The sequence below is a fragment of the Hydra vulgaris genome, chromosome 13 (assembly GCF_038396675.1).
Source record: "Hydra vulgaris chromosome 13, alternate assembly HydraT2T_AEP".
In the NCBI taxonomy this organism is placed as follows: domain Eukaryota; kingdom Metazoa; phylum Cnidaria; class Hydrozoa; order Anthoathecata; family Hydridae; genus Hydra; species Hydra vulgaris.
Window position 1 is genome coordinate 22,379,515 of NC_088932.1, and position 27,785 is coordinate 22,407,299.

At 27.0% G+C, this 27,785-nt stretch overlaps 3 protein-coding genes across 3 annotated transcripts; all 3 read right to left on the reverse strand.

Annotated features, from left to right (window-relative positions):
- Positions 1 to 1,220: 1,220 nt before the first annotated feature.
- LOC100210114 (endosomal/lysosomal proton channel TMEM175) lies at positions 1,221 to 17,068 on the reverse strand. The gene is made up of 2 exons (XM_065815118.1): positions 16,931 to 17,068; positions 1,221 to 2,986 (listed from the first exon to the last, which is right to left on the reverse strand). Exon 2 carries the CDS (start codon positions 2,978 to 2,980, stop codon positions 1,424 to 1,426), a length of 1,557 nt encoding a protein of 518 aa, XP_065671190.1. The 5' UTR covers positions 2,981 to 2,986; positions 16,931 to 17,068; the 3' UTR covers positions 1,221 to 1,423.
- LOC136089461 (zinc finger protein 862-like) lies at positions 10,056 to 14,635 on the reverse strand. The gene is made up of 3 exons (XM_065815468.1): positions 13,510 to 14,635; positions 13,049 to 13,325; positions 10,056 to 12,816 (listed from the first exon to the last, which is right to left on the reverse strand). Exons 1-3 carry the CDS (start codon positions 13,753 to 13,755, stop codon positions 11,084 to 11,086), a joined length of 2,256 nt encoding a protein of 751 aa, XP_065671540.1. The 5' UTR covers positions 13,756 to 14,635; the 3' UTR covers positions 10,056 to 11,083.
- An 8,556-nt stretch (positions 17,069 to 25,624) lies between the features above and the next one.
- Positions 25,625 to 27,259, reverse strand: LOC100206560 (endosomal/lysosomal proton channel TMEM175). Its single transcript, XM_065815806.1, has one exon. The coding sequence runs from the start codon at positions 27,257 to 27,259 to the stop codon at positions 25,625 to 25,627; it is 1,635 nt and encodes a 544-aa protein (XP_065671878.1).
- Positions 27,260 to 27,785: the final 526 nt, after the last annotated feature.

Below are 27,785 nucleotides of genomic sequence, written 5' to 3' on the forward strand. Positions count from 1 at the left end.
AACTTCATACCAAAAAAATAGGCAAAGTTCTAGATCTTGTAAAAGTTTGAACAACAGAATACTAAAAACATCAAAATTTTCTAAATTCGACCAAAGTATCATATCACAAACATTTAAAAAAGCTTTAACTGTAATTAAATCTTTTTTCAACACAAAAGATTATTGGAAACGAAGTTGAGTTTGTCTACGAAAGATAAATTTGATACAATAGTTTAAGAAGACTAGAAACTTTTTTTTAAGAGTCCTAATGCACCATTTGAAAAAATTCTGGAAAAAAACTGCTAATCCACACTTTTCTATTAGCTTCTCATTAACCACACGCAAGATTACTTGCGTTATTGCTCCAGTCTAGCGCAAGGTAATCAAATTAAATAGATTACAAAATAAGATGGGAACATTTCAAGTATTTTTACAAATAGTAGAAGTACTTGTATAATGCAAATGTTTAAATAATAAAACACAAAAATATTACATCTAATGAAAATAGTAATTTGATTAATAATATAATAACAATCTAAAAAAAATGAGACTGTTTATGTTTATTAGCAACAAAAAGGCTGAAGTTTATAATTAAAGTAAAAAATTCTTTTATTAGATTTAGTTTAAAAGCAACATTTAACTTCGTATAGAAATGATATAGAGAACTGCGTTCTTTATATCATTAACATTTTTATACTACGTGTGTTGAAATAAATCAAGACTACTTTGTATAAAGTACAGCGTTAGTGTGTCACATGGTTTATCTGATAAAATTCTTACATAATGAACCAGACATAGCATATCTGAGTTGTGTGTGTGTGCGTGTGTGTAGGTGTGTGTCTATATATATATATATATATATATATATATATATATATATATATATATATATATATATATATATATATATATATATATATATATATATATATATATATATATATCCAACATTTTTTCCAGATTGATATAAGTTTTGCATATTTCGCGACGTTAGAAATATCTTCTCCACATTTTTAAGTTATTGGATAAAACGGTTTAAAAAAAACTTCAGGAATCGGCATTTAAAAACATTTTTATTGCTTATGTTTTCTCCGCAACTTTTTTATTTATACTTAGGTTTCAATACGATAGAACAACATTATTCGGAGGTACATAACAATTTCAATATTTCCAATTTTTCGTAAAGATGATATAGAACAAGATGATTCTAACGTCGCGATTTGTTACGAGAAGTTTAAATATTGTCGTACCATATATATTTTTTCTATAATATTAAAATTTTGGAATACAAATAAGTTCTATGTAATAATGATTTTTCAAGTAAAAATTCAAAAATATCCATTCATAATTTTTATTTAATTTGCAAATACCTTGTATCCAACTACATTAATATCACGTTATAGATAGCGTACCTATGTTGCTTAAAGTAAAAAAAATATCTCTTTTAACTTTTGAGGGCGCTTTCTGCAATTCTCTCAATTGCAACTGGCTTTCTACGAATAATCGTTTTTTTTATATATGCTGCTGCCTCGCCCAAATGGTTCATTAGAATTATTTTTGAAAGAAAAAACGAACAAAAAGCAGCAAGAAATGTTACATATAAAACGTATGGTGCTGCAGAAGTGGAGCCTAATGTTCCAAGAATGCAAATCAATGACCAGAACGGTACATTTACTGCTTTAGCTAAGGCATAAAAATGCTGACGTCTATTTTTCTTTAAATGTTTTATTGAAGCCCAATCATAAAAATACTTTGACCCAGTGAGCACACCATACAAAAATATAAAAAAGTTTGAAATGCTCGAAATAAATACGATTATTGCTGAATAACGAATAGAAATAACAGAATCATTGTTAACTTTTGTTGCAAAACGTAATATCATGTTTCCAGCAAGTGGACAAAGGCAACAAAACATAAGAAATATTTTCTGAAAATACAACATAATAGAGTTAACGGTTTCAATTAAATGCAGGACAGCGTGGTTTATGTACCATAAAGCAGAAACTAAACAAAATGTAGCAAGAAATGTAAGAAATTCAGGAGTCATGTGCTTTAACTTGTAGTTGAGGCCGTTTTTTCTAACATCATTTTTTGGCGGGAAATTATCAACAGTAATATCGACAATTAAAATGCACGCTATGATAGCAATTGCATTATCACTCATATTTTCAAGACGTTCTTTTGAAATATTACCTTTTGAAAAGTTTTCTAAAAAAGAGCCTTTTTCCGTTCTTTCAAATTTTTTCATTCGTCGGAGAAAAAACCAATAAAGCTTTCGAATGGTGGGCATTAAAATCAATAAAGCAATAAACACCAATGAAATACTATAGTGAACCAAACAAAACGCGCCAGCAATTAAAAGTAAAATTAGACTAATTAACGGTTTGAAAATCATAATTAAACATAATTCATGAAGTTCAGATTTTGTCCAGTTTTTTAAATCTATATGAAGAAGTTTTGGTGAATACGTTGCATATAATATTATTCCAATATCAATTAATTGAAGAAAAATTAAAACTGCACATGTTGATAAAACAGACACTTTTTCATCGGGATAATGCGCTTGCAATTCTAAAGTAAAGGGAAGAACGGAAGTTGCCAACATTTCGAAAATAATCAACGCTAAAATAAAATCATCTACTCTTTTAACGACAATTGCTCGAATGTTTATGTTTTCCCAAATCGTTAGAATAATTAAAAAGCCATAAAAAAATTCTGTAAACTCCAGATAATTTGACCTAAGAAAATTTAATAGAGACTGGTCTTCAACTTGTTTTTTTAAGTTTCTGATAGGAAGTACAAGAAAAGTCGCGCAAGTAGCCATTACAGTGTCTGAGTAACCAAGCAATCTGCTAGTTGAAGCAATATCTCCTCGATGATGATCGATGGGCAAGGTTTCATTTAAATGATTTTCGTAGTTTATTTCCTGATGTTTGTACTTACTTCTAGTTTTAATATTTGTGTGAAAAGTTTCAATTTTTACATTTAGTTCTTTTTCCATATTTTTCTAATAAAAAAGAAAAAATTATTTCAACTGCTGACTCTCTCTCTCTTCTCTCTCTCTCTCTCTCTCTCTCTCTCTCTCTCTCTCTCTCTCTCTCTCTCTGTCTCTCTCTCTCTCTCTCTCTCTCTCTCTCTCTCTCTCTCTCTCTCTCTCTCTATATATATATATATATATATATATATATATATATATGATTTTTATAATTTAGAGTTCTTTTTTTTTAATAATTAGAGTTACAGAACGGAGAAACAGCCTGTCGAAGACAAAATTAGATAGTGCTTTTACTAATTTATTATTGCTCTGTTTTTTTTTAAGAACATCGATCACTTTATTTGTGGAATAGACTAACATAATTTACATAAAGTTTAAAAGTTTAAAAAAGAAATTTTTAATTCTCTTTCATTTTTTATGCAAAATGTATTATTACATTACTTAATATGATTGTAATTAAATATTAAATCTACACCTCTGATAGTATAGCTATTTAATTCTAATCTCTCTTTATATTTTCCCATGCAGTATGGGCCATACTGTGCGTCAATTTTCTTTAAGTAAACAAACCAATCATTAATTTTCTTTAAGTAAACAAACCAGCTATTAATTTTCTTTAAGTAAAAAAACCAATCATTAATTTTAAAACAATAGCGCAAATCTTAAAACGAACAAATCAATTATTAAATCTATTCTAAACTCTTAATTATTTTTTGTTTGTTTACCAATTCGTTTGATATAACCACCAGCACCCGTCTTCAACTAAAACAATACTCCTGGCCGCACTTATAGTGTTTTGAAGACATATAATGAGTATATGGTCCCACTGACTAGGTTTATTTCCTTAATGAAGTTCAAAAATAAAATAATACTCATAAAATAAATTTTACTTATAAAAATATTGTCACTATTTCTATTATTACTAAAAGTTACTTTTTAACAAAAACAATGAGCTGTTTATTACTATAAATTATTAATTATGAGTAAACATTTATTTGTTTTCTTTTTAATAATTCAGAGTAACCTCTTTTTCAAATAATGAAATTTAAAAAATGACGGTTTATAAAAAATTATATTAAAAAAAAATAATTCTGTTAAAAAAACTTTAACTATTTAGATATCATTTGTATTCCAATTGAGAATGATTTATAAAACTAGATATTGCAGTACTTTTTATTTCATTCGTTCTTTTATATCTCGGTCTCCACACCTTTATTCATATTATATATATCATTATTGAATACATTCATATTTTTCCTTTTTAATTTCAATTTGTCTTTACAACATTGACCTGTTTGTAGTTCCGAGATTCTAAAATTATAAATTTTTAATGAATGGATATTTTTTGCTCTGGGCATTGATTATAGGGCAGTCATTTAATTTTAATAAGTCACTTACGCTTTCATTTTTTCTTTTTTTAAACCAATTTAAATATTTTTTCAAACGGCTATGAGATTATATTTTTTTGATTTTTCAGTTTTTTTACGTTCTATTTTTTATGTTAAATTTTTATTTCAGTTTACGTACATTTTTTCCTCATGTTTAATTTAATGTTTTTTGTTGCTTCTTTCGTTTTTTTTATGTTTTGCGGAAATGACGTATTTCATTTGTGCGAGTAAATTTCAGAACAATCCGCTTCCAAAGAATGTAGCTTTTTTTTTATTTCATGGAAGTAAAAATTTCATTTGAGCTAAAAAAATTCAGAAAAATCCGCTTTCAAAGAAACTTTTTTGTTTTACTTTTTGGATTAAGTTGCCTTTATTATCTTTTTAAAATTCACGGACTTGTAAAAAGTATCATATTTATAGCTGTTTCTGATTCTTTTCTTTTCATTTTTTTAATATGGTTTTTTACTTAGCTATAAAATACAGTTATTTTTATTTTAAAATCATTTTAGCAAAACTTAGCATTCGTTTTTTCAATTTATTTCATAAAAACTTATTAGATTTCCGATTTGAAGTAAAAAAAGGCCTTAACATTTACACCCGTTAATCTAATCTCATTGGCTATTTTAGATTGGATAAACTGGGGTATATCCACCCCTTACTACTAAAAAATGCTTAAAAACCACTATATAAAATTAAAAAGAAGATAATGGTACAAAAATTCTTTTTATTTATACATTTAAGCAAACATAATAAGTGTAAACAAACATCATCAGCAATGATGACTACGTTTGCACTCATACATAAATTAGGTAATCTAATTAATAGTATGAATTGCACATTCCAACATCTCGTGCAATATCTGTCCGCTTTCTCTATGCTATCTTTCTAACTCTTCTTCTTCTGACTTTTGCTATAACTTTCTTCGTTCTTTCTAAACTTACTTACTCTTGTTCAGCGAAGCGGGTGATGATGCTCTTTATTGAGCTGAACTTGTCTTTGCTAGATCGGGTATGTAGCCTCTAATGGCAATTAGCCAGAGGAGGATAAACCACAATACCCACAATAAGGCAAACTGTTGATATAAAAACTGTTGATATAAAATTTTATTAAAAAACAAAACAAAACAAAACATTTTTTTCGGAGTTTCCAGAGATACCATTTCATTTATGAAATGTTTATACAAATTTAATGTTTGGTTAAGCTAAATTGGACGTGTAAAACGAAATAAAAATACAATTTAAGCACATCCAAAAAAATAAATGATGAAATAAAATCGATCAAAATATTTTTTAAATTTATTTTAAAATACATATATGGCACTTGCATTGAAGATAATTTTGGATTTCCAAAAAAAGTCTTACAAACAAATTTCTAAAGCAGTATGGATACAGGAAGCATATATTTTGTAAGAAAAACAGGAATTCGGCAATCAAAATATGAATTAAAGGGGGTTCAAGTTTTTTAGTTTATTTGTATTGTTCCATATCTTTTTAGGGGGTGGAATTACCCCAGGGATGGAATGATATAAACACGGCAATTTTTTTTGATTAATTTTCTCCCACTTGCTATGGTTTACGAGATTTTCGGATATAGATATAACGGAAACAGTTTATTTTATTTTTAAGCGCCAAGTAAATAAATTTTCTTCGAATAACGTATTGAAAAATTCAAAATGGTTTCTTAACCATCATTTTACCGATAAAGCAACCTACTATCAAACTCGTGGATAGACTCGATCTATAATGAATCTTATGATCTAAAAATTTACACATGGGTTCATAATGTGTATAGCTAGGATTCCAGTTTACAAAATATACCTTCTGATAACTAATGTCGTAAATATAAATGTATTTCATTTAAAAGAAAGTCATTTTTATATGTCTATTTTGCTTAAAACTACTATTTAACTTACAAAGATAAATTTCATTAGGATCTCAAATATCAGTTTACAACTATATGTCTAAATAGACATATAGTTGTAAACTGATATTTGAGATCCTAATGAAATTTATCTTTATAAGTAATAACATTGATAGTTAAGGAAACCGTCATTTAGTCTATCCAGCTGAATATTTCTAGTTTTTGTACAAGTTTTATAAATAAATTGAATTCAAATATATTTATAACTTTTAAAGAGCAGATTTTATAAAAAAAGATATGATATTTATTTACACTTTAATAAAAAATTAAGTAAAAAATAAATAAATTTATATTTGTAGCCCTAATTCAATGCTAAAGATGGTAATTTTTTGCAACATTTTATAAAAATTAAAAAATTGCGGACGTTTTGGACCAACTTTCGTATTTCATCAAAAATAGCTTTAAGAATTTTCAAGGCTAAAAAAATCGCCGTGAAATGCAGGGAACTGAAAAATTAATTTGAAAAGACTAAATCATAACAAGGTGGTTAAGTTGAGACATTAAAAAACTGCAGCTGAAAGCAATAAGCATGTCTTTAGTATTCTTTATTTAGAATAAGGATTATTAAAGTTATGCAATAAAGATATATATCAGCCTTCTCAAATATGTAATAAAGATATATATCAAAGCCTCTCAAATAGTAGAAACGTAATCAGTGACGGATCGAAGAATTTTTGGTATGTGTGTGTGTTGAGGAGGGGGGGGGGGAGGGTGTGTTCTTGGAGGATAATGAAATATTTTTGTATTTTGTACCACATTGGCTTCTCCTAAATAAAAAAAGATCCTGAAATTCTTAGATATTTTAGGAATTTTAGAATCTAATGAGGAGGAGGAGGGATGTATACTCCCCCCATCCCCCCTTCTTTTCCTGGATGCGTCACTAAAAGTAATATCAAAACAAAATCTTTTTAGAGCTTATATATTCACATGTAGGGTGTAATCTAGTTGTGAAAATATCAATACAAATTTTCTTTTTTAAAAGTTCCAATATACCGCTCTTTATATTCAACAAGAATAAAATACTTTACCAGTAGTCTGGTGCAACTGCATATAAACGTTATATTGAGTTTTGAGCTTGTGTTAATTTTAAAAACATAAAATTAACTTCAAATTTCTGAACAGATGCTTAAATTTTCTTTGCTTTTGATAGATGTGATAAAGTGTCTTCGACTCTCTTTTGCAGCCCAGAAAATTCACCAGACATAATGCTTGCACAATTATAAGACTGACTATAGCAAAATTCCGCGGGGGAGATGGAGGTCGGCATTTAAATAGATTTAAGAAGTTTTACTTTTTGCAATGGATTGTTTCAAGAACTGAACAAAGCGCGGAACTAAAACCTAAAGAAAATCGGCATAAAACTAGTATACTTTAATTCAGCCGTGGTATAGTGGTCAGAGCTTAGCCATGGCGCAGTGGTTAAAGGCTTAGTCAATTTTGTTATTTATTTGATTTCAAAATTTATCTAACACTAGAATACACTTGAAAACAATCCAAGATTAAATAAATTTTTAATCAAATATATAAGGCTAAACATAATTTAAAAAAATGCGCCCTAGGTACATTTAAAAACAAAAAAAGCTTATTGTACCTAAGGCCACTACTTTTTAAACCCTACGACATGACGGGCTTTTATTATTTAAGTAACTATATCAATATTAATACAAAGTTACAAAGTTAAATACATTTTTTTGTTATGTTTTAAGTTATAAACGATAGGAATTTCTTTATGCGAGAAAATGAATAAAAAAAAAGTGGTTCAAACTATGTTAGTTTTAAGCACCTTGGTTTAGTCCAAAAAGAAAAGCTGAGAAGGGAGGAAAATCCTGGAATGGTCAACTCGACACCTTTCTTGTTAGAGAAAGTTGAAATGATGATATCAAAGCACACCCGTTGTGCAGTTTACACAACGAACTTGCAAGCTTGTAAGGATACTCAGAAAGTGCCAGGATGGACTTGTTGGGTATCCTTCAAAGAAATAGACTTTCTTTAATCCATTATTTTTGAAACAAGCTGCAAAGGCTCAGAAAAAATGGAATGATCGAAATACGAGGACTTTGATTACATATGTCATAAAGACAGCCCTGCAGATATAAAAAAAAAATTAAAAGATAAAAAAAAATACTGAAGTTGTAAAAAAAATATTAAAAGATAAAAAAACCCTGATGTAAAAAAAAATTTTAAAAAGAAAAAATGTAATCAATTTTTATTTAAATAAAGGTTTTGTTTCCGTTTAGGTTCAATCATCTCTTCGAAGGTAAGAGCCTATTATAAAATTGGAAACGCTAAGCAAATATAATTCTAATAAAGTATTAAGGCCCTTTATGGAAATATATACCCCAAAAAGTATATAAGTTATATTTCATTTTTTTTTTTTTTGACCATATAAGTTTATTCAAGTCGTAAACCATAATATAAATGCAAATAGCAGGGGCAAGAAGAAGACATAATTTGTCTTATCACCAAGCCCTTTAGTATATACCGTAAATATAAAACAACAAAAGTTTAAAAATGTGACACTATATAATATAAAACATTTTTCTAAAGACTTTATAAAATAAAAGTCATCGATCCTTGAGTCCTACTTTAACTTTTTGTTTTTATATTGTTAAGAAAAATTAAAAAAAAAAAAAATTAAAAAAAAATTATGAGTACTAAGAAACTATATTACTAAAAAACATGCAAGGAAATACACATAGTTCTGATGTTTTCTTTTCACACCAGCATATATACCTTGAAATATGAGAATAATTCTTATAAATCATAATTTTTTTATAAAAAAAAAAAAGAAAAAAAAAGAATTGAAGCAAAAACAAGTGGCACAATTTTCAAAAGTTCAAGTTGACTAAAACAGTTTTTCATTATGTATATGTGAAAGTTCAATGATGCACCTTATTCAACTTCCACATATTATATATATGGAAGTTAAACGAGGCGCAAAATAACTTTTATTTACGTCCGTTGAGAGTCTCTTTAGCTAAAGATCTGATAATTTTATATCCAAGAGGTCATCACTCAGTTCCAATAATTTAGAACAGCTTGTTTTTATAAAAAGGAAGATAAACTTTTTAAATAAAAAACTTCCAGAAGATGTACTGATGAATAATTTTCATTGTTTTTTGTTTAACTTTAAAGTTTAATAATAACAAACACTTCATTACTTTTATTATAATTTAAACAATACGAGTTTAATCAATTTAAACAATACGAGTTTGTCCATTACTCGTTAAGACTTTACGAGTAATTGTCATGAAAAATTAATTATTGTCCTAAATGTGATATTTAAAAATCTGTAAAACGCTATTAAAATCGACACTTTTTCTAATATTAAAATCTAAACATTGGAGAGGAAGGGAAGTAACTTTTTTTTTAATTTTTAAAAGAAAAAATATAAGCTTTCTTAGCGATTAGAAGCAGAACAGCATTAACTATATTAAAGTTTAAACAAGTAGCTGAAGAGCGGTGGCAGTTTTTGGTTCCTAAAGAAACTAAAGGTAACGGTAGCGCTTTCAAATATTTGGTACCCAGCTCTAGATTTTATTATGCTTTTGGAGGCCTCAAAACAATGGGCCGTAGAAAATGTTTGTATTTTAAAAGAGTGAAGTTTGTATTGCCATTTATGAGGTTAGTGTAAATATTAAGAATGTAACGCGTGTTTGTGTGCGTTTGTGTACATATGAGTGTGAGTATATATATATATATATATATATATATATATATATATATATATATATATATATATATATATATATATATAATATATATATCAGGCTTGGTCGGGAAAGGCGTGCGATCGCACTCTGATCTTGACCACGCATACAATATTTAGTTGCGACAACTTGCCCACGGCTTCATAGATGTTTTGAGAACATTTCAAAAAATAATCAAGCGCAAAAAAGTTCAACTGGACCGATGAGAGACAATTACAAAAGTTAAAAGCTTCCTGATTAAATTGTTATAAAATAAGTTTAGAATAATTAATAAACTTCGTCTTTTATAATTAAGCGACACTCTTTTATATAAAGTAAAAACTTACTATTAATAATTGTTTAATAAAGAAACAATTGTTATTCAATTTATCAAAGAGTTTAGTATAATTTCTTTTATTTGAGTACTTCTGATTTATTTCAACAAGATTCTAATAAACAAACGTTTGTTGATTTATTTAATAAATAAAAAAGTCAATCTTTTTTTAACCATTTCGCGCTTTACGTAGTTGGCCTGAGTTTTGTTTTTACAAATTACATACGATTCTTTGTAGTACGACGAACAAAAGAAACAATTAAATCATTCAGTTACTATGACATCTTCATAGATGTTTTGAGAACATTCAAGTATGTTTCCATGTTTGTCCGCATAACAATAAGTTTTAAAAATACACGCAAAAAAATTAAATTCATAACTTTAATCTTTACTAATTAAATGATTTTATATTGACGAATGCTTTAAAAAGATTCGCTAATATAAATTTGTTTTGTTTTAATACGTTGACTTATTGTTGGAGCCACACACACACAGATGTTTAAAAGATTTAATAAAATGGCAGAGTATAAACTTTTTAATAACATATTTTGATCTATATTATTAAAAAGTTTTATATATACAGCATATAATATATACATATATTAGCTTATACGCTGCCTTTTTATTAAATTCAACTTATTTATGCAATCGTATAACAAGAATATGACAATCAAAGATATCATATATATAATGCTAAATATATTTTCGTCCTTCAGGACTCTTAAGTAATGTACATAAATATAAAATTATGTGGGATAAAATTTATATTACAAATTTTTTATCCGTCCGATTCAGATATAGAACTTATATCTTCACTGGTGCAGCTTTCTTCGCTACTATAATCAGTGGCAATACTAGCATTAGCTGAATCAAGGAAAAAAACTCTTCGCTTATCTAAGAAAATATCCACAGCACGACTTAAAATATCATCGCGTTCTTGTTGAGTGAAATTCGTGTCATTCCCTGCTATGATTATTGAGTCTTCCATTGTTGAGTGGTTCATCTTTAAACGCCTATCAGTCAAAATCACAGTCAAAATACTGAAAACGCGTTCGACAGCTGAATTAGAACCAGCAATACACATCAGAAGTTCAACTAAAAGACTCAAGTTTGGAAACTTAATTTTATAATAAAGAAAAATATTCTGCCATATTTGCAATGGTGTGAGTGCAGTGGTGTACTGCGCATTTATTAATAGTTTTGCAGCTCTCCATTCCGAAAGAACCATTTTAAAATCCATTCCTAATTTTTCTAGAGGGTAAAAAAATTCGTTTAGCAATAAAGATATGCTGGCATCACCATACATGCTGTCTGCTGTCCATACTTGCGGATCTAACCAATCCATTGATTCGAATATGGGATTTAACAGCGAACTAAATCTATCGTTTATTAATGGCAGAATGATTTCAATTGCTAATTTTCTTACTTTAATGGCAGAATGAATACATTCAAAGTTAAGATTAGCCATATTGTTGAGTTCAATCTCAACAAACTCAGGGTTTGATTTTTTCAATTCGTTACCTTCTTTGAAATACGAAGAAAGAAGATTGGTTGAACCATCTTTTTCATTGATTATAAACTTGAGTAAATATGAATCAATAATATTATCAATATCTTCATGGCTTAATTCCGCTAAGCTAGCCTTTGTTATATCCACCGCTGGTTTTAACTCATTCACCATTAACATTTGTTTTTCAAAAACCAATGATAATGGTGATAACTTTTCTAAGATGTCCAAATAACTACAAACCATACATAATAGTCTGTAGTCATGCAACCGTTTGGACAATCCAGAAAGTTTAGCACGCATATCTGCTTTAGTGTCGCGATCAGCAAGAGTATTATCGAAACCCACAATAAGCGAAGGCCAATTATGTAAAAGTTTTGTAAAGCCGCGTCTCCTGTGACTTATAAAGCGCGTTCCAAATATTTTAGGCAACGTGTAATATGTAATGTTCAAAGCCTCAGCAGCTTTTTTAACTGCGCATTTTAGCTTTCCAGAATTGCGAAATAAATTAAATATGGAAATGTAAAAACGTTCACACTCTTTATACTGGGAAATATCTTTCACAGCATCTTTTATTGCTAATTCTAAACGATGGTTTACGCAGTGAATTTTTATCAGCCACATTCTATCTTTTTTTAATTGCGTTAACACGCCATTATAAATTCCAAAATTAACGCAAGCTCCGTCGGCCGTAGCGCTTACAAGTTTGTATTTGTAAGCTGACGCAGTTAAAGGAACACTACCGGTTTCAATAAAAATGCTATCAATAGCCTTTTTAATGGTATTGGCATTCATACCACCCAAACTGTTCATATCAAGTAAAGAAACTACAAAACAGGCAGGGGTCCCTTCGCGTTCAACGCGCACAAGAATCAACTCTTTTTCATCCTTTGTTTTTCTAGCCTGAGAACCATCGGAAAGAATGGAGAAAAAGTTTGTTTCATTGACAATTTTAGCAACTTTTTCTTTAATGGCACTGGCAATGCATGAGATATATTCACGTGCTAAAAAAGAAATTAAAAACAATAAAATAAAAAAATAATAATAAAACTAATATTTTTCAAATTAAAAAATAAAATGGATAAATCAAAAGGATAAGACCATTCGAATGTAAAATCTTAAAAAAAAAAAAAAATTAAACTTTCATTATAATAGTAACGTAACTTTAATTTGATTTTTTCATTTGAATTATTTTATTAAATTACGAAAAAGAAACTGAACCTAAAAATCAATAACCTGCTTTATTGTTGTCTTTTCCTTGTAAAAGGAGTGCACCATTAAGTCTTTGGCATTTGATCAGTGTCTTGAAATGGCTATGTGGCATGCTTGGTTTTAGAGCCATTTCATAGGCTGTTCTAATCATCTTTAATAACGCTTCGCGGTTGTCTTGTGTAATAGTTAACAAGTTTTCCATATCGAGGTTAGCAATACAACTACTTCCAGGATCTTCTGAGTTACCATTATCAATCAGCACCGCTAATCTATGGCTTTGCCCTCTAAGATGGCGATCAACCTTTATTATTATCAAAGAAAAAATCACGGTTCAAATTAAGCAATTTTCTAAAAAATTTATTCACTTAGTAATATAGTAAATTATAAGATAACTACAGTTATAAGTTATATAATGGTAGAAAAATTATGTTTAAATTAATTCCTGGAGTCACAAATTAAGAACAAGCTAATTATTTTAATTTTACCTGATACTTTGTCACCACACAAGTTCCCTCCGTAAACGCTGTCAAAGAATGATTTGATACTCCTTTAACTAAAGCATCCGTTAAAATTTCAGTTTTGTTCCTAGCACAAATCTTACACCATATTTTGACAACTAAGCCATTTTCTTCCGTGTATCCAATAACTGATTCTTTCCCCCACGAAAGAAAAGTTTTTAAGTTCTTAGATATTGGTTTACTATCTTGAATTTTTTTTGCTTCAGATGTCATTCTTACAAATTTGTTATACTTAAACTTAAATTTACTTATTTCTGTTTTAAATACTTATTAAAATGAAAAATAAAAAAAAAGCCCACTCACTATTCATAATCAGTGGTAAAGCAGTTCCGCTTCCTCCTCGTAATTTATTTTTACCTTTTGAGTTTAATCATAAAAAAATGCTTTCAGATAGTTTGACGTATTTAAAATTTGGTTTTGGTTAGTAAAATAAAAAATAAAAATATAATTCATTTGGAATGTAATTTTTTTGGATACTGATCATTATAGACCGCTAATTCAGGGGTCTAGCACATTGCGGAATTGTTTTTAACATTTTTAAAGATACTGCTAAAAACAACGTTCTAACATTGTCATAGTAACTGAATGATTTAATTGTTTCTTTTGTTCGTCGTACTACAAAGAATCGTATGTAATTTGTAAAAACAAAACTCAGGCCAACTACGTAAAGCGCGAAATGGTTAAAAAAAGATTGACTTTTTTATTTATTAAATAAATCAACAAACGTTTGTTTATTAGAATCTTGTTGAAATAAATCAGAAGTACTCAAATAAAAGAAATTATACTAAACTCTTTGATAAATTGAATAACAATTGTTTCTTTATTAAACAATTATTAATAGTAAGTTTTTACTTTATATAAAAGAGTGTCGCTTAATTATAAAAGACGAAGTTTATTAATTATTCTAAACTTATTTTATAACAATTTAATCAGGCAGCTTTTAATTTTTGTAATTGTCTCTCATCGGTCCAGTTGAACTTTTTTGCGCTTGATTATTTTTTGAAATGTTCTCAAAACATCTATGAAGCCGTGGGCAAGTTGTCGCAACTAAATATTGTATGCGTGGTCAAGATCAGAGTGCGATCGCACGCCTTTCCCGACCAAGCCTGATATATATATATACATACATACATATATATATATATATATATATATATATATATATATATATATATATATATATATATATATATATATATATATATATAAATTTATATATATATAAATACATACATATACATATATTTATACACAAGATGAAGGATTTTAAAATTTTAAAAACAGGCAGTCTCTGATGTTAAAATTTAATTATTTGTTTGTGCTTTGCCGCCTGATGTATTAATAGTTAATGATTGGATACAATGTATGAAAAAAAGTTGGAAGTATGAAAGAAAAAAAAAAATTAAAATGATAATGATAAAAATTAGTGCTGTTATTGATTTCGACTAAATTTGCTTCGAATAAATTTAAAGTCTCGAAAGATATTGAAAAATCGAATAGTCGATTTAATCGACTAAGGAATTTCCTACTAACCTACTAAATGTCTATTTAGTCAAGTAGTAATTTTAAAATCCTTATACCTTTTCATTCGATATAATTTTATTAAATTTAAATTTTTTTATTCATTTAATAACAACAGCATGTACTATTATAACTTTTAAATGCTACCTAGTTTTTTTTTACTATTTTAAAGTTACATCTAATTTATAGTTTGCAAATAATTTTTATACCTAATTAAACTTTTGGTAAGGTATTTCATTAATTTTTTTTTGTTAACTCCATGCTTTTGTATATTTTTTTTTACTTTATATATATACCTTATTATAAACACTTTCGTACAAGGTCGTCCCAAGCTAACTTGAGGTCTTGAGGCAAATTAAACCATAAAGCTTCAAAATCTATTAGACATTTATACAATAACATTGTAAATATGATTGTATAGACTTTTTGATATTTAGAAAGTATCTAAGGTGGTTCCTAAATTATATGGGGCCTGGAAGTTGTCGGAGCGGCCCTGTTTTCATTTTATTTTGATTTCGTATATATACGTATATTATATATTATTATATATATACATATTATATATTATTATATATAAATATATATATATATATATATATATATATATATATATATATATATATATATATATGTATATATATGTATATATATATATATATATATATATATATATATATATATATATATATATATATATATATATATATTATATTAATATTACATATATTTTATATATTATCATTATTATAAATTATATACTATTATATATATGTATTATATATTATTAATATATATATATATATATATATATATATATATATATATATATTTTAAAGATTTTTTATACATCAATAATAAAAGTATTGCTATAAAAGAGAACAATAGTTCGATGTTGATATAACATCAAATAAATTTGGAGTAAAAGTTTTTAATAGAAAAAATTTTTTTAATCTTTTTAATCATCAACTTAAAAAAAAAAAAGGATTCGTTGAGAGACATTGTTCCGGAACTGATTATATCATTATATCTAGTTATGTATATTCTATTTCTTAGTCACATTTTATTAAAACTGGAGTTGTTATACTCATATTACGCGCATTTCACAATTTAATTCAAATTACGCAATTCAATTCAAACTCAATATAGCAAGTTTATGGTCTTTAAGAAGCCAAATATTTAATTTTAGTAATTTTTTATTTTAATTTGTTATAACTTTTCATTTCATTGTTATTGTTTAAAATTGAAGTTCAAAAATAGTGATTAAGTCATAAAATCTTGTTTTTTATGATTTATATAAATCATAATATATAGTATTTTATGACTTTATGACTTTTTTTATTATACTGTTTATTTATACTATTTATTTAAAAACATATAACATATATATATATATATATATATATATATATATATATATATATATATATATATGTATATATATATATATATATATATATATATATATATATATATATATATATATATATATATGTATATATATATATTATTATATATATATATATATATATATATATATATATATATATATATATATAATTGCAACATTTAAAAACATACTATATGTTTTTAAATGTTGCATTTAAAATTTAGTGAAATTGTAGCCGCATAGCAGAAGAAAAAATATTTTAAAAAATGTAAAAGTTATATTGAAACAAATTACAGTGCTACATAGAAAGAACATTATTCAGAACTCATAAAAGCATTATAATATGCTATATCGTTTTATTAATGTTATGTTATACATGTTTTATATTTAAAAATATATATATTCTTGCAGTTAAGAAAGGTATTTGTAATACATACATTGCATGGTGTTCATTTTTTCTACGTTATATTTAAATGTTACCTTATTATTAGTTTCTCATACTATTATTTCCACCATTTTACATTTTTGCAAATGCCACGCATATGATACTTGTAAACAAATAAATGTATTAACACGGTAGATATAGCTACATTACAGTGGATTTAGTTATCAATTAATAATTTTTGAACCTCATCACAACTACACAATATGTATTCAGATTCAGATGCTATAACAGATATATATATAATACAATTCAACTAGATTATTTTTCTTTACGTACAGACAAAATTTAATAAATAAATAATTAACAGAAGCAAAAGATAAAAAATTAAAAAAAATTGTAGAAACATCTGTTAGGTGACCAGATTTTAATTGATCACATCAATTGAAACTGGTCAAGTATGACGTGCTAAAAAAATTTTTTCTTAGTTTATACTAATTACGATTAAAAATCAATTTAATATAATTTCTTACAATCAAAAACAACTTAAAAAAAAAATACAAAATATTCTTAAGTATACGTACTCTCACCTGCTAATAAAACGGGGGAGGGGGGGGGACGTTTATTAAACTTGTACAATTTTAGATTTTTTTTAATTTCCAAAAAAGATTAGGTTGTTCTTTTAAGCTTAATAATTTTCTTTTAGTGTTTTCGTGTTATTAGCTTTTTCCGACCCTCCCGTTTATTAAACCCTCCCCACCCCCCGTTTATTAGATTTTTGAAATATTTCCGACCCTCCCGTTTATTAAGACCCCTCCGTTTATTCGGGAGGCAAAGGTATACTTTAACAATTCTAACCGTTACAACGTATTTTAATGTTAGGAAAACATAGGTCGTGCAACGATCGTAGGCGTAATCAAAGTCAAGGTCGTTACTTGGCCATATAACAACCTTGTTTTTATAGCAACAGTGACCCAACCTAACTCCAAAATACTCCTCATGCAGTTAAACTTCTTTTCACTTAAAACTTATTATTAAGGTTATTTTGACGTAACGTATTTGATAAACACAAATTGATTATTTCATCATAAATTAAAATATTTCATTAATGTGTTAAAATTCATTTTAACACGTCAGCACAATTGTTTTGTGTGACGTCATTACAACGGTATTGATAATTTGTTTAAATTTCACCGCATTTTTTTTTTAACTATTCTTTTTTTAAAACTTTTTTTAAAATACTCAACGAATAAAAAAAAATATAATTCGAAAATTTTTATGAAAATCTCATCTTCGACAATCTAACAACAAAAATTTTAAATGTACTGAAATAAATGAAAATTTATTTTTGTTTTATACATCTTCTTCTGCTTGTGTTTTAAGAAAAATTTCTCAAAGACTTTATTTGTTTATATAGAATTTAAGATTTTTCCAAAGTCTCTATTTTAACTTCTTTATGATTTTGCTCAGTCGGTTTGCTTCAAATTGTTTTAAATAAAATTAAAAAATATCTTTAATTTGAACATAATTATAAATTAAAAGAGCTAGAACCTTTATAATTTGTTTAAGTCAATAAATTTTCAAAAAAAAGTTTTGAAAAGAACATAACTGAGTTTTTTACTCAAAGTTATGTGATAAATATATCACTAGGTCAAAAGTAAAATTAAACAAGAATTATATGCTGTTACTCTTTTTCTTCTATTTCTTTACCGGTTTTTACATCCATTTAAAACAAACAATTCATTTAAAACATCGTGCCAATCAATTAAAACAATTGTGATTTTCGATTAAAACATTTAACGCATGCGCAATCTCAACATTATATATTATTCAAAAAAAAAAAGGTTTTATTTTAATATATATTTTTATTTTTTTATTAAATTTTTGAAAATTATTTATTTAAAATAAAATGTTTATTTTCCAATTTTTCTGATCTGAGACACGCTTCAAAAAAGCGTGTCTTAGGTCAGATGGCATACCTCGACAGTAATTGGAAAATAAACATTTTATTTTAAATAAAAAATTTTTTTTAAATAATTTTCAAAAAAGGAATAAAAAAAATAAAAATATATATTAAAATAAAACCTTTTTTTTTTTAATTATATAGAATGTTGAGATTGCGCATGCGTTAACTGTTTTAATTGAAAATCACGATAGTTTTAATTGATTGGCACGATGTTTTAAATGAATGTCATGTTTGTTTTGAATGGATGTAAAAACCGGTAAGGAATTGTCTAAGTGTCTTTGTCTAAGTGTCTATTGTCTAAGTGTCTTTGCAATAGCTAAAATAGTTCCACACTTAAAATAGCATCTTGAGATTTCACAGGTCTGGAAGTTAAAGCTATAGTTAGGATTCAATAACCCCTAACGTTTCTAGTAGATCTATAATCTTAATTATTAAAAAACTATTAAAAATGATTAAAATTCTCCTTCCTTTTTTTTATAGGGTTTCTTATGCAATGGATTGGGTAAATGTTATTATGTTTAACTGACACAATTAAATGGCTTTTTCTTAACTCAAGTGTGACCAATCATTATAATTGCAATCACTCGGCATTTTTAACTTTTTTTTAATTAATACTTAACAATACTAACAAAGGGTTGTTGTTGTTGTTGTTGTTGTTGTTTTTAATTAAAAAGGAGTTACAAACTTTGTAAACGAACGACATTAAAAATAAAAAACAGCTTCTTAAGTTCCATTTCAAACACTATGATTTCAGTTTATCTTATTTCTATTGAGTAAGTTTTTGTAAATAAAACAATTAAATTTTATGAAAATATCTGATAGAATAAATAAAAGCCTTTTGACTACTGAGTCATAAATTATTAAGTAATATTGTTGAAATGTAAAAAATCTGTGAGTACCGAATATTTTTAAAACTATGGAAAACAGTTTTTTAAGGCTGAACCTGATGCTTTTAAATTATTGTTGGTACGACTTTTAAATAATTGGGCTATCGACTAAATCAAAAAATATATTTTCTACAGTCGACTAAAATCTACTTATACATTTATGAAATCAAATAAGTTGACGTAAAATAATAATTTAATTTATACTCTCTTTCAATTTTTCAACGTCATCATTTAAATAATAATGTTGTAGAACAATATGCGAGCAGCGCCGCTCCGACAACGGGACAACTTATACCCAGATCCCGATGGTCTAAGAGCTAGACCTATATAAGCCTTAAATACTTGCTAAACATCAAATAGCCTATACAATAATGTTTACAATGTGATTTTATAAATGACAGTTGAATTATGGATCATCACAATTTAATTTTGGCTTAGGACCCCGAGACAGCTTGGAACGGCCGTGTATAAAGTCTTTATGAAAGTCACAAACATAGAAAAAAAAAAAAAATTATTTGATTAACTTCGAATTTTAGACTAGTCAACTTTTAGTCAAGTTAGTCGAGGTTGATAACAACACTATTTTAAATATTTTACAGCGATCAAGCTTTACGAACTACAAATGAAAACCCCTTTTAAGTTAAGCATTGTAGAAACGTTTTATGCTTGATTATATTTGATATGTTTATTATGATTGGTTGATTCCAATAAAAGCAAGACGTCAGGAGGACATCTTCTCAACGTTCTTTAATGTTCAGTTGGTTATATGACCAAAATGCGGCTGTCAAATTGCTAACCTTACTGTGAAGTTCTTTCGAAGTCCGATGGGAGTATTGTTTCTAGAAGTTTTGACTTTTGTAAAAGTTTTAAATTGTTTTTTGGAAACAAAACTTAAAATATAACAACTTCGTTTTCAAAAAAGTATATATAAATTTGATTAAAACAAGCTTTTAGCTGAACTTTAAAAGAACCTTCATGGAACTAGTGGTTTTGTGACAACTCGTACGGTACTTGTTACAAAAGAGTTACGATTTTTTGAAGTGGGGTATGAGAGGTCGAAAAAGGTAAAAACTTGCTTTTTGATTTCAAAACAAATGGATCTTCAAAAGTTAGAGGAGTTGAATTCTACTTCTACACATTATTAACAGAAAATAAATTTTTTAATGCATTTAGTTTATATTTAATTCCTTGAAAAATATTGATTGTATTATATTACAAAATGCATGTTATAAAGATAAATGAAAAGGTCGAATTAAAAAAGCAAGTAGTAGTACAAAATTTAACTTTTTCAATAAAGTATTGTGTTTGTAGAAATATTTTTTTTGATTGTAGTCAAACAATAGTTAGCATTTTTTGTTGTTTATGTTGTATTTTTTTATATATAATATTTTATATTTAAAAAAATACATTACGCGCTGTTTTTTAGATTTGTTTTTGTTTTTGATGCTAGAGTTTTTTTTTTTTTTTTTTTTTTTTTTTTTTCAAACCTTTTTTTTGAAGAACTAGAATGATCACATTAAAACTCGTCATAAAAATCTTCTCAAGTTTAAAAATGAATGCAGAAAATTTTTGGTCTGCCATCTTAAAAGGTGTGTCATCTTATGTGTGTGCTTCAATAACAGAAAATTGTCGGATAGAAAGTTATTAAACAATTTACAATATAAATTGTAAATTATTTGAAAAGTTATAATTGACCTTATATGAAAATATTTTTAAACGCTATAGTTATACATACAAATCGTATTATACTTTATCCATCTCAAGCTAGAGATCATGCTGAACGCCCCGTACCAAGGTAAGGGCAAAAACAAGTTTAGTAACTAAAAAAGTTTCATATTTCGTTTCAACAGATCAATTGAGTTAGAAGCAGGAGTAATTAAAAATAAAAGACGGTTTTATTCGAGTTAGAGAGGTTTACAAAAAGAAATACATTCAGACCGTCAATAAAGAAAAACATCACATATAGACGCATGAAGAAATACATCACGTAATGACTTGGTGCTCTTGTAGAAAAGTTTTTTTTCCAAAATTATTGATTTAAATTACCTTATGCATTAGACGAAACAAAAAATAATAGTTGTGCCGAAAATGTTGCTAATAAAGTTATTTTTTGTTTATTTGTGGGTTTAGTTTTTGCATATAAATATTTTTGATTGCATTTTTAAAGTCAAATCTTGTGGGACTTGCATAAGTTGTATTGTTTTTTATAGATGAACTAAAAACTATACTGTTTAATACTTTTATCACCATTAGTCAATTCCACAAACAGTGTTAATTTTAAACTGTTACCATTTGCATCTGAATTATATTTTTTTAAATAATTATAGGGGAAAGGCGCCTATGATGGCATACTTAACTTTGAAGCTTCATTATTCAGTATCCTGAAGATCAATAATAAAAGTTTTGATATGGAAACATTCCTTGTTACATCTAGAACAATAATTACTCTGGGAGTTTTCATCAGTTTTATTTCTTTTATAAGTTATTCCTTTTGTAAAAAAAAGCACAAGTATGCCATCATAGGCAACCACTGCTCCTATGATGGCATAGGGGAGGATAGGGCTAGTTAGGATCGAGGGTAACTTAATGATTTCATTTAACCTTAGAGTTTTCCCTCAGAAAAGCCAGAAATTACTCGAAACCATCTTAATTTACCATTTCATGCTACATACCAGCATTGTAAAATTTTGCGCATGCGCATAGGATATATTGCGTTTTACGTATTTTTTGGACCAAAAAAAAAATTTAGAGCATCGCTTTCTTTTAACTTTACTTAAAAATAAGTTTTTCTTATAAAAAAAAAAGGTTTTCTCAACTCGTCAATATTTCAACACCCCCAACTCGTCAGTATGCCATCATGGGTAAAAGTCATCATTTTCATTAAAAAAAGCTGTGTCTGCTTTGTTCAAAAGATAAAATTAAAGTAACTATTCCACTAAATACACAAAACTTGAATATAAAATGCATGAAAATTTCGTTTCTGCACAGTTAATAGTAAAATCACAATCTTAAATATATGAAGGAAATAAAACTACAACAGCACATCCCAAAATCGATTTTTGTTGATTATAAAATATTTGTGCACAAGGGACTTTTTTTCACTAAAACTAATGTAAAGTCAGTATAGTCATGTAGGTCTAATCATTTTTTTACCAAAACCAATTTTGATGGAAATATGACCGGTATGCCATCATAGGCGCTATGCCATCATAGGCGCCTTTCCCCTACTAATAAAAAGAATATCTCTATTGCACCATTTCAAAGTATCTTTTTTTGTATTCACTTTCCAGTTACAAAAAAACAATTTAATTAAACAAAATATTAGCATTTAATCGACTTGGGAGTTATTCCATTATTAAAATAAACGTGTCAAATGTCGACGGAACCTAAAAAGGTTTTTTCAAGTTAAGATTCCAATCAAAAATATTTATTTAAGCTTTCTATAAAAATTTATTGTTTTGAAAGAAATAATAATATACGGACTTATCACAGAGCACCGCGAATGAGTATTTAATCGGAAGTTCACGCCTCCTTCCAAACCGATGTCGCAAATCTTGCCCAGTGGTGGGGTTTGAAGCGCGCAACCACTGCGCCATGGCTGCTTATGATATATAATAAATATCAGTAAATAAAAAAAACTATGTGATTTTAAAAATAAAGTTTCAGGTTATAATATGAAAATTCTGCTTTTTTTGCAAAAAACTACTAAAAACAAGTATTGAAAAAAAAAAATTAGAATATTCTGTGTAATATGATGACCTCTTTTTTTTAATTTTAGTTAAATCAAAAGTTGTGAACTTAGTTGCTTTTAAATGTGTGGAGGAAAACATGAACATGACATATGTAATGAGTAAATATATCTGAAGGGAAAAATAAACAAGCCTGTTTTTTGAAAGACAAATATAAAAAGTTAATCGTGTGTATGCATTTTTATTATTATAAATATGGAAAAATTACTTAACACTTTTCTTATAAATTCCACTTTTTTTTTTCCATTAACTTTTTACCATGCATATTACTTTTTTTATTTAAAAAAAAATTAATTAAACATGATTACTTAAAATATTTAGAGAAATATTAAATTGTGTGAAAAAATATTTATCGTTTTAACCCTCGCAAAAAATTTCAAATAAACTAGCGACAAAGCCTTCCTAACCAATATTTAGCTTTTAACCTTTTTTTTAAATTCCAAAAAACTTGGGATTGAAATAGGAATTGGAATAAAAGATAATATTTTTATCAAAGCTTATATTTTATTATTTTTCTAGCGACTGGAGCAACGTCAAAGAAATATACAGAGAAAGATGTCAAAATAAGCATTGATGATACTTTGAATAAGGCTCCTATGTAAAATGTTGAAACAAAAAATTGGGTAATAATTAAGAAACAAAAATAAATGCAGTATTGATAAATGACAATAAAAACATTCTTTATTATAAATAATTAAAATACTAAGTTGGTTTAAAATAAGTTAGATATTTATCTTGATTCGTGTTTTTATTCTTCCGAAAATTGGATCTTTCTAAGAGAAAGTAATAACTTTAATTATTTTTTTTATATAGCTATAACAGACGTGCGTCGCGTGAAAGTTATTAGGACAAAGTGATACATGGCGATGTCATTATGACGCAGTTATTTGATGTTAAACAGGATTAAATTTAATGAGTTTAACTTGTTGAAATGTTATTTTTAATTAATTTAAAATGTTTTCTTAGCTTTTCTATTACTATTGAGTTTTTTCGAAAACTCTAAATCTAATTAGTCGCAAAAAATTAGGATCTGATAAAAGTTGCTTTCCTTCTAATGTCATTCTTAGCTAGATTTGTTTTTTCTAAAAGCCATGGTTGAGTGTCTGTTACAAGTTTAAGGGTCTGTTACAAGTTTGAGTGTCTGTTACCAGTTTGAGTGTCAGTTACATCGTTGTAAGAAAAGATCTTACTTTATTATTTTAGTTTAATTTAATGATTATTTGTCGCTTTGTATTTGCATTGTTTTACTGTAACTATTTCTTGACGTTTAAAAAGTCTTTATTCATCTAGTTTATTTTCTCTAAACATACTTGCTTTAAAATGTTTTTAATTTCTTTAATTTTTCTTCTTATTATTTCTGTAATTTACAACTGCTGGCTCCTTTTTTTCCAATCTAAATCGTAGTAATATTGAATTTCTTGAAAAAAAAAATAGTGAAATCAACTGTGGTTTTTAAATGCACCTGCACGCGACAGTCAGTTGCCAAAATCTCATATTAAAATCCAAGTATCTGCAATTTTAGATGCTTGGATTTTAACACGAGATATGAGCAAACTAAATTGTAGTTACTAGTAACGCGAAGTTAGATCAATATCAAACTTAAGGTAATGTAGGTGATTGCCTAAAATTTTTGAAGCTTAAAATTGCTGCTTTGGAAATTAAAGAAAGACAATGAGACCTATTTTCAAAATTAAACTTTTTGAATCTAACTGTAATCATTACGTCATCATGTTACGTCATGACTGATTCAAGACTTAAATTAAGACTTAAGCTTTAAATAAAACTCTAGATATATAAATATAAAAAAATATAAAAATATAAAATCATAAAGTAAGCAAATATAAAATCATAAAGTTATTAAAAATGAATTTTATTCATTTTTAATAAACTTATTTCCAGGTAAATTTACAAAAAAAACATTTAGTCAAACAACTTTTTAGCAACTTAAAAAAAGACATGGAGTAGAATTAAAATTAGTAAAAAACATAGGGAGTAAGTTCATCGAAAGAATTAGTTTTTTTTACTTTCGTAGATTGATAAATAAAGTTTTCTATAAGATTTTTTTTACTGTTATAGATCTAACTAATTGGCAACAAATCATTTCTTTAGCATATTAGATAAGTTATTTAAAAACTGTTATTTAAAAAGCTTATTAAACTAAAAGCTTTACAAAATGCAGTTCTCAAGTTCTCAATTTAAGTTTTCGTTTCCAATATTATAAGAGCCTTGGTATCGAGTTTCTAATGAGGTGTTTGTTGAGGCAAATGAAAAGTCTTTTTTATTATTACTAGCGCATTCTATAATTGTCTCTTTGGAAAATGCTTGGCGTTTGATAGTTTTTCTGATGTATGCCGCGGCTTTCCCAACATGATTCATAAGTACAATTTTTGAAGCAAAAAATGAAAATAGAGCAGAAAAAAACGTTACATACAGTATATAAGGTATAGCATAAATTGATCCCAAACTACCGAGTATGCAAATCAATGACCAAAATGGTAAATTCAGTGCCTTTGCTAAAGCATACAAATGTTGTCGTTTATTTTTATAAAAATATTTTTTCGAAGCCCAATCATGAAAGTATTTCGTTTCAGCAATCAAACCATATAAATAAATAAAAAAATTTGCTATACTTGAAATAAAAACAATCATTGCAGAAAAACGAACAGCAGTAACAGAATCGTGGTTACGTTTTGTTGCAAAGCGTAATATCATGTTTCCTGCAAGTGGACAAAGACAACAAAACACGAGGAATATTTTCTGAAAGTACAGCATAATAGAGTCGACAGTTTTAACTAAATGTAGGACAGAATGGTTTATGTACCATAAAGCAGAAACTAAACTAAATGAGGCAAGAAATGTGAGAAATTCAGGAGTCATGTGATTTAAGTTGTAATTGAGACCTAGTTTACCAACAGCGTTTTTTTGGGGAAAGTCATCAACAGTAATGTCAACAATAAGGATGCATGCAATAATTGCAACCCCATTGTCGCTCATTGTTTCAAGACGTTCTTTTGAAATGCTACCTTTTGAAAAGTGTTCTAAAAAAGAGCCTTTTTCGGTTTCTTCGAACTTTTTCATTCGTCGACGAACAAACCAGTAAAGTTTGCGAATCGTTGGCATTAAAATCAACAATGCAATAAAGGCCCACGATACACCATAGTGAACCAGAGAAAACGCCCCGGCAATTATAAGTAAAATTAAGCTAACTATTGGTTTAAAAATCATTATTAAGCTTAATTCTTGAAGATCTGACTTTGTCCAGTTTTTTAAATCAACATGCAGAAGCTTTGGCGAACAGGTAGCATAAAGTATGATTCCAATGTCGATTACCTGAAGAATTCCTAAAACAACGCACGTTGATATAACTGACACTTTTTCATTTGGATAATGTCCTTGCAGTTCTAAAGTAAAGGGAAGAATAGAAGTTGCTAACATTTCAAAAATAACCAGGGCCAAAATGAAGTCATCGACCCGTTTAATAACTATTGCGCGAATGTTCAAATTTTCCCAAATTGTAAGAATAATTAGAAAACCAAAAAAAAATTCAATAAATTGGAGATAATTTGAGTAAATAAAATCCAAAAGAGGTTGATTTTCTGTGTGCTTTTTTAAATTTCGTATAGGGAGTACAAGAAAAGTTGCACAGGTTGCCATTACGGTGTCTGAATAACCGAGAAATCTATTAGACGAAGCAATATCTCCTCGATGATGATCTTTTGGCAACGTTTCGTTTAGGTGATCTTCATACTTTTCTTCTAGGCGCTTATACATGCTGCGTTTTCTTTTATTTGGTTCTTTATTTTTTTCTTTTGTTTCCGACTCCATTTATTTTTTACTAAAAAATATATTGTCTAAAATAAACTTTATCGACATTTTTTGAAATAAAACTTGTGTTTTATTAAGCTCGTAACTAAACTAATTTTAAACTACTTTTTATTACGTGCTACGTAGAATGATGGTTAAGTTTTTTGATTAATATTCTGACAAAATTTCCACTTTAAATTTTGATTGCAAATAAATAACTCTTTTAAAAACGTCTTTTAAAACTAATGATTTTTATGAACTTTTTGGTAATTCTTCATAAGTATTCATTCAAAAGTATTTACAAATTTTATCAATAAAGTTTGTAGGCCTCTAAATTACCTTATTTTGTAAAAAACTCGAATTTGAATTATTTTATCTTTAGCCGTTTTGAAATAAAGAAAAGAAAGTAGAGTCGTATCATTAAAAAAACAGTTTTTTTATAAAAAAAATGGCACCTATGAAAATTGTCCGTAAAATTGAAGTTTAATTCTTTAAAGTCTTTTTATAGCAAAAAATTAGTATCACTTACATAATTAATACAAAACAT

What these genes read in the sequence shown, in the direction of transcription:
- LOC100210114 (XM_065815118.1), bottom strand. Translation starts at nt 2,980, where the DNA reads ATGGAAAAAGAACTAAATGTAAAAATTGAAACTTTTCACACAAATATT.
- LOC136089461 (XM_065815468.1), bottom strand. Translation starts at nt 13,755, where the DNA reads ATGACATCTGAAGCAAAAAAAATTCAAGATAGTAAACCAATATCTAAG. An exon ending in GTGTGGTGACAAAGTATCAG is followed by an intron (nt 13,326 to 13,509) that starts GTAAAATTAAAA and finishes ATAATAATAAAG; the next exon opens with GTTGATCGCCATCTTAGAGG. An exon ending in AAAAGACAACAATAAAGCAG is followed by an intron (nt 12,817 to 13,048) that starts GTTATTGATTTT and finishes TTTCTTTTTTAG; the next exon opens with CACGTGAATATATCTCATGC.
- LOC100206560 (XM_065815806.1), bottom strand. Translation starts at nt 27,259, where the DNA reads ATGGAGTCGGAAACAAAAGAAAAAAATAAAGAACCAAATAAAAGAAAA.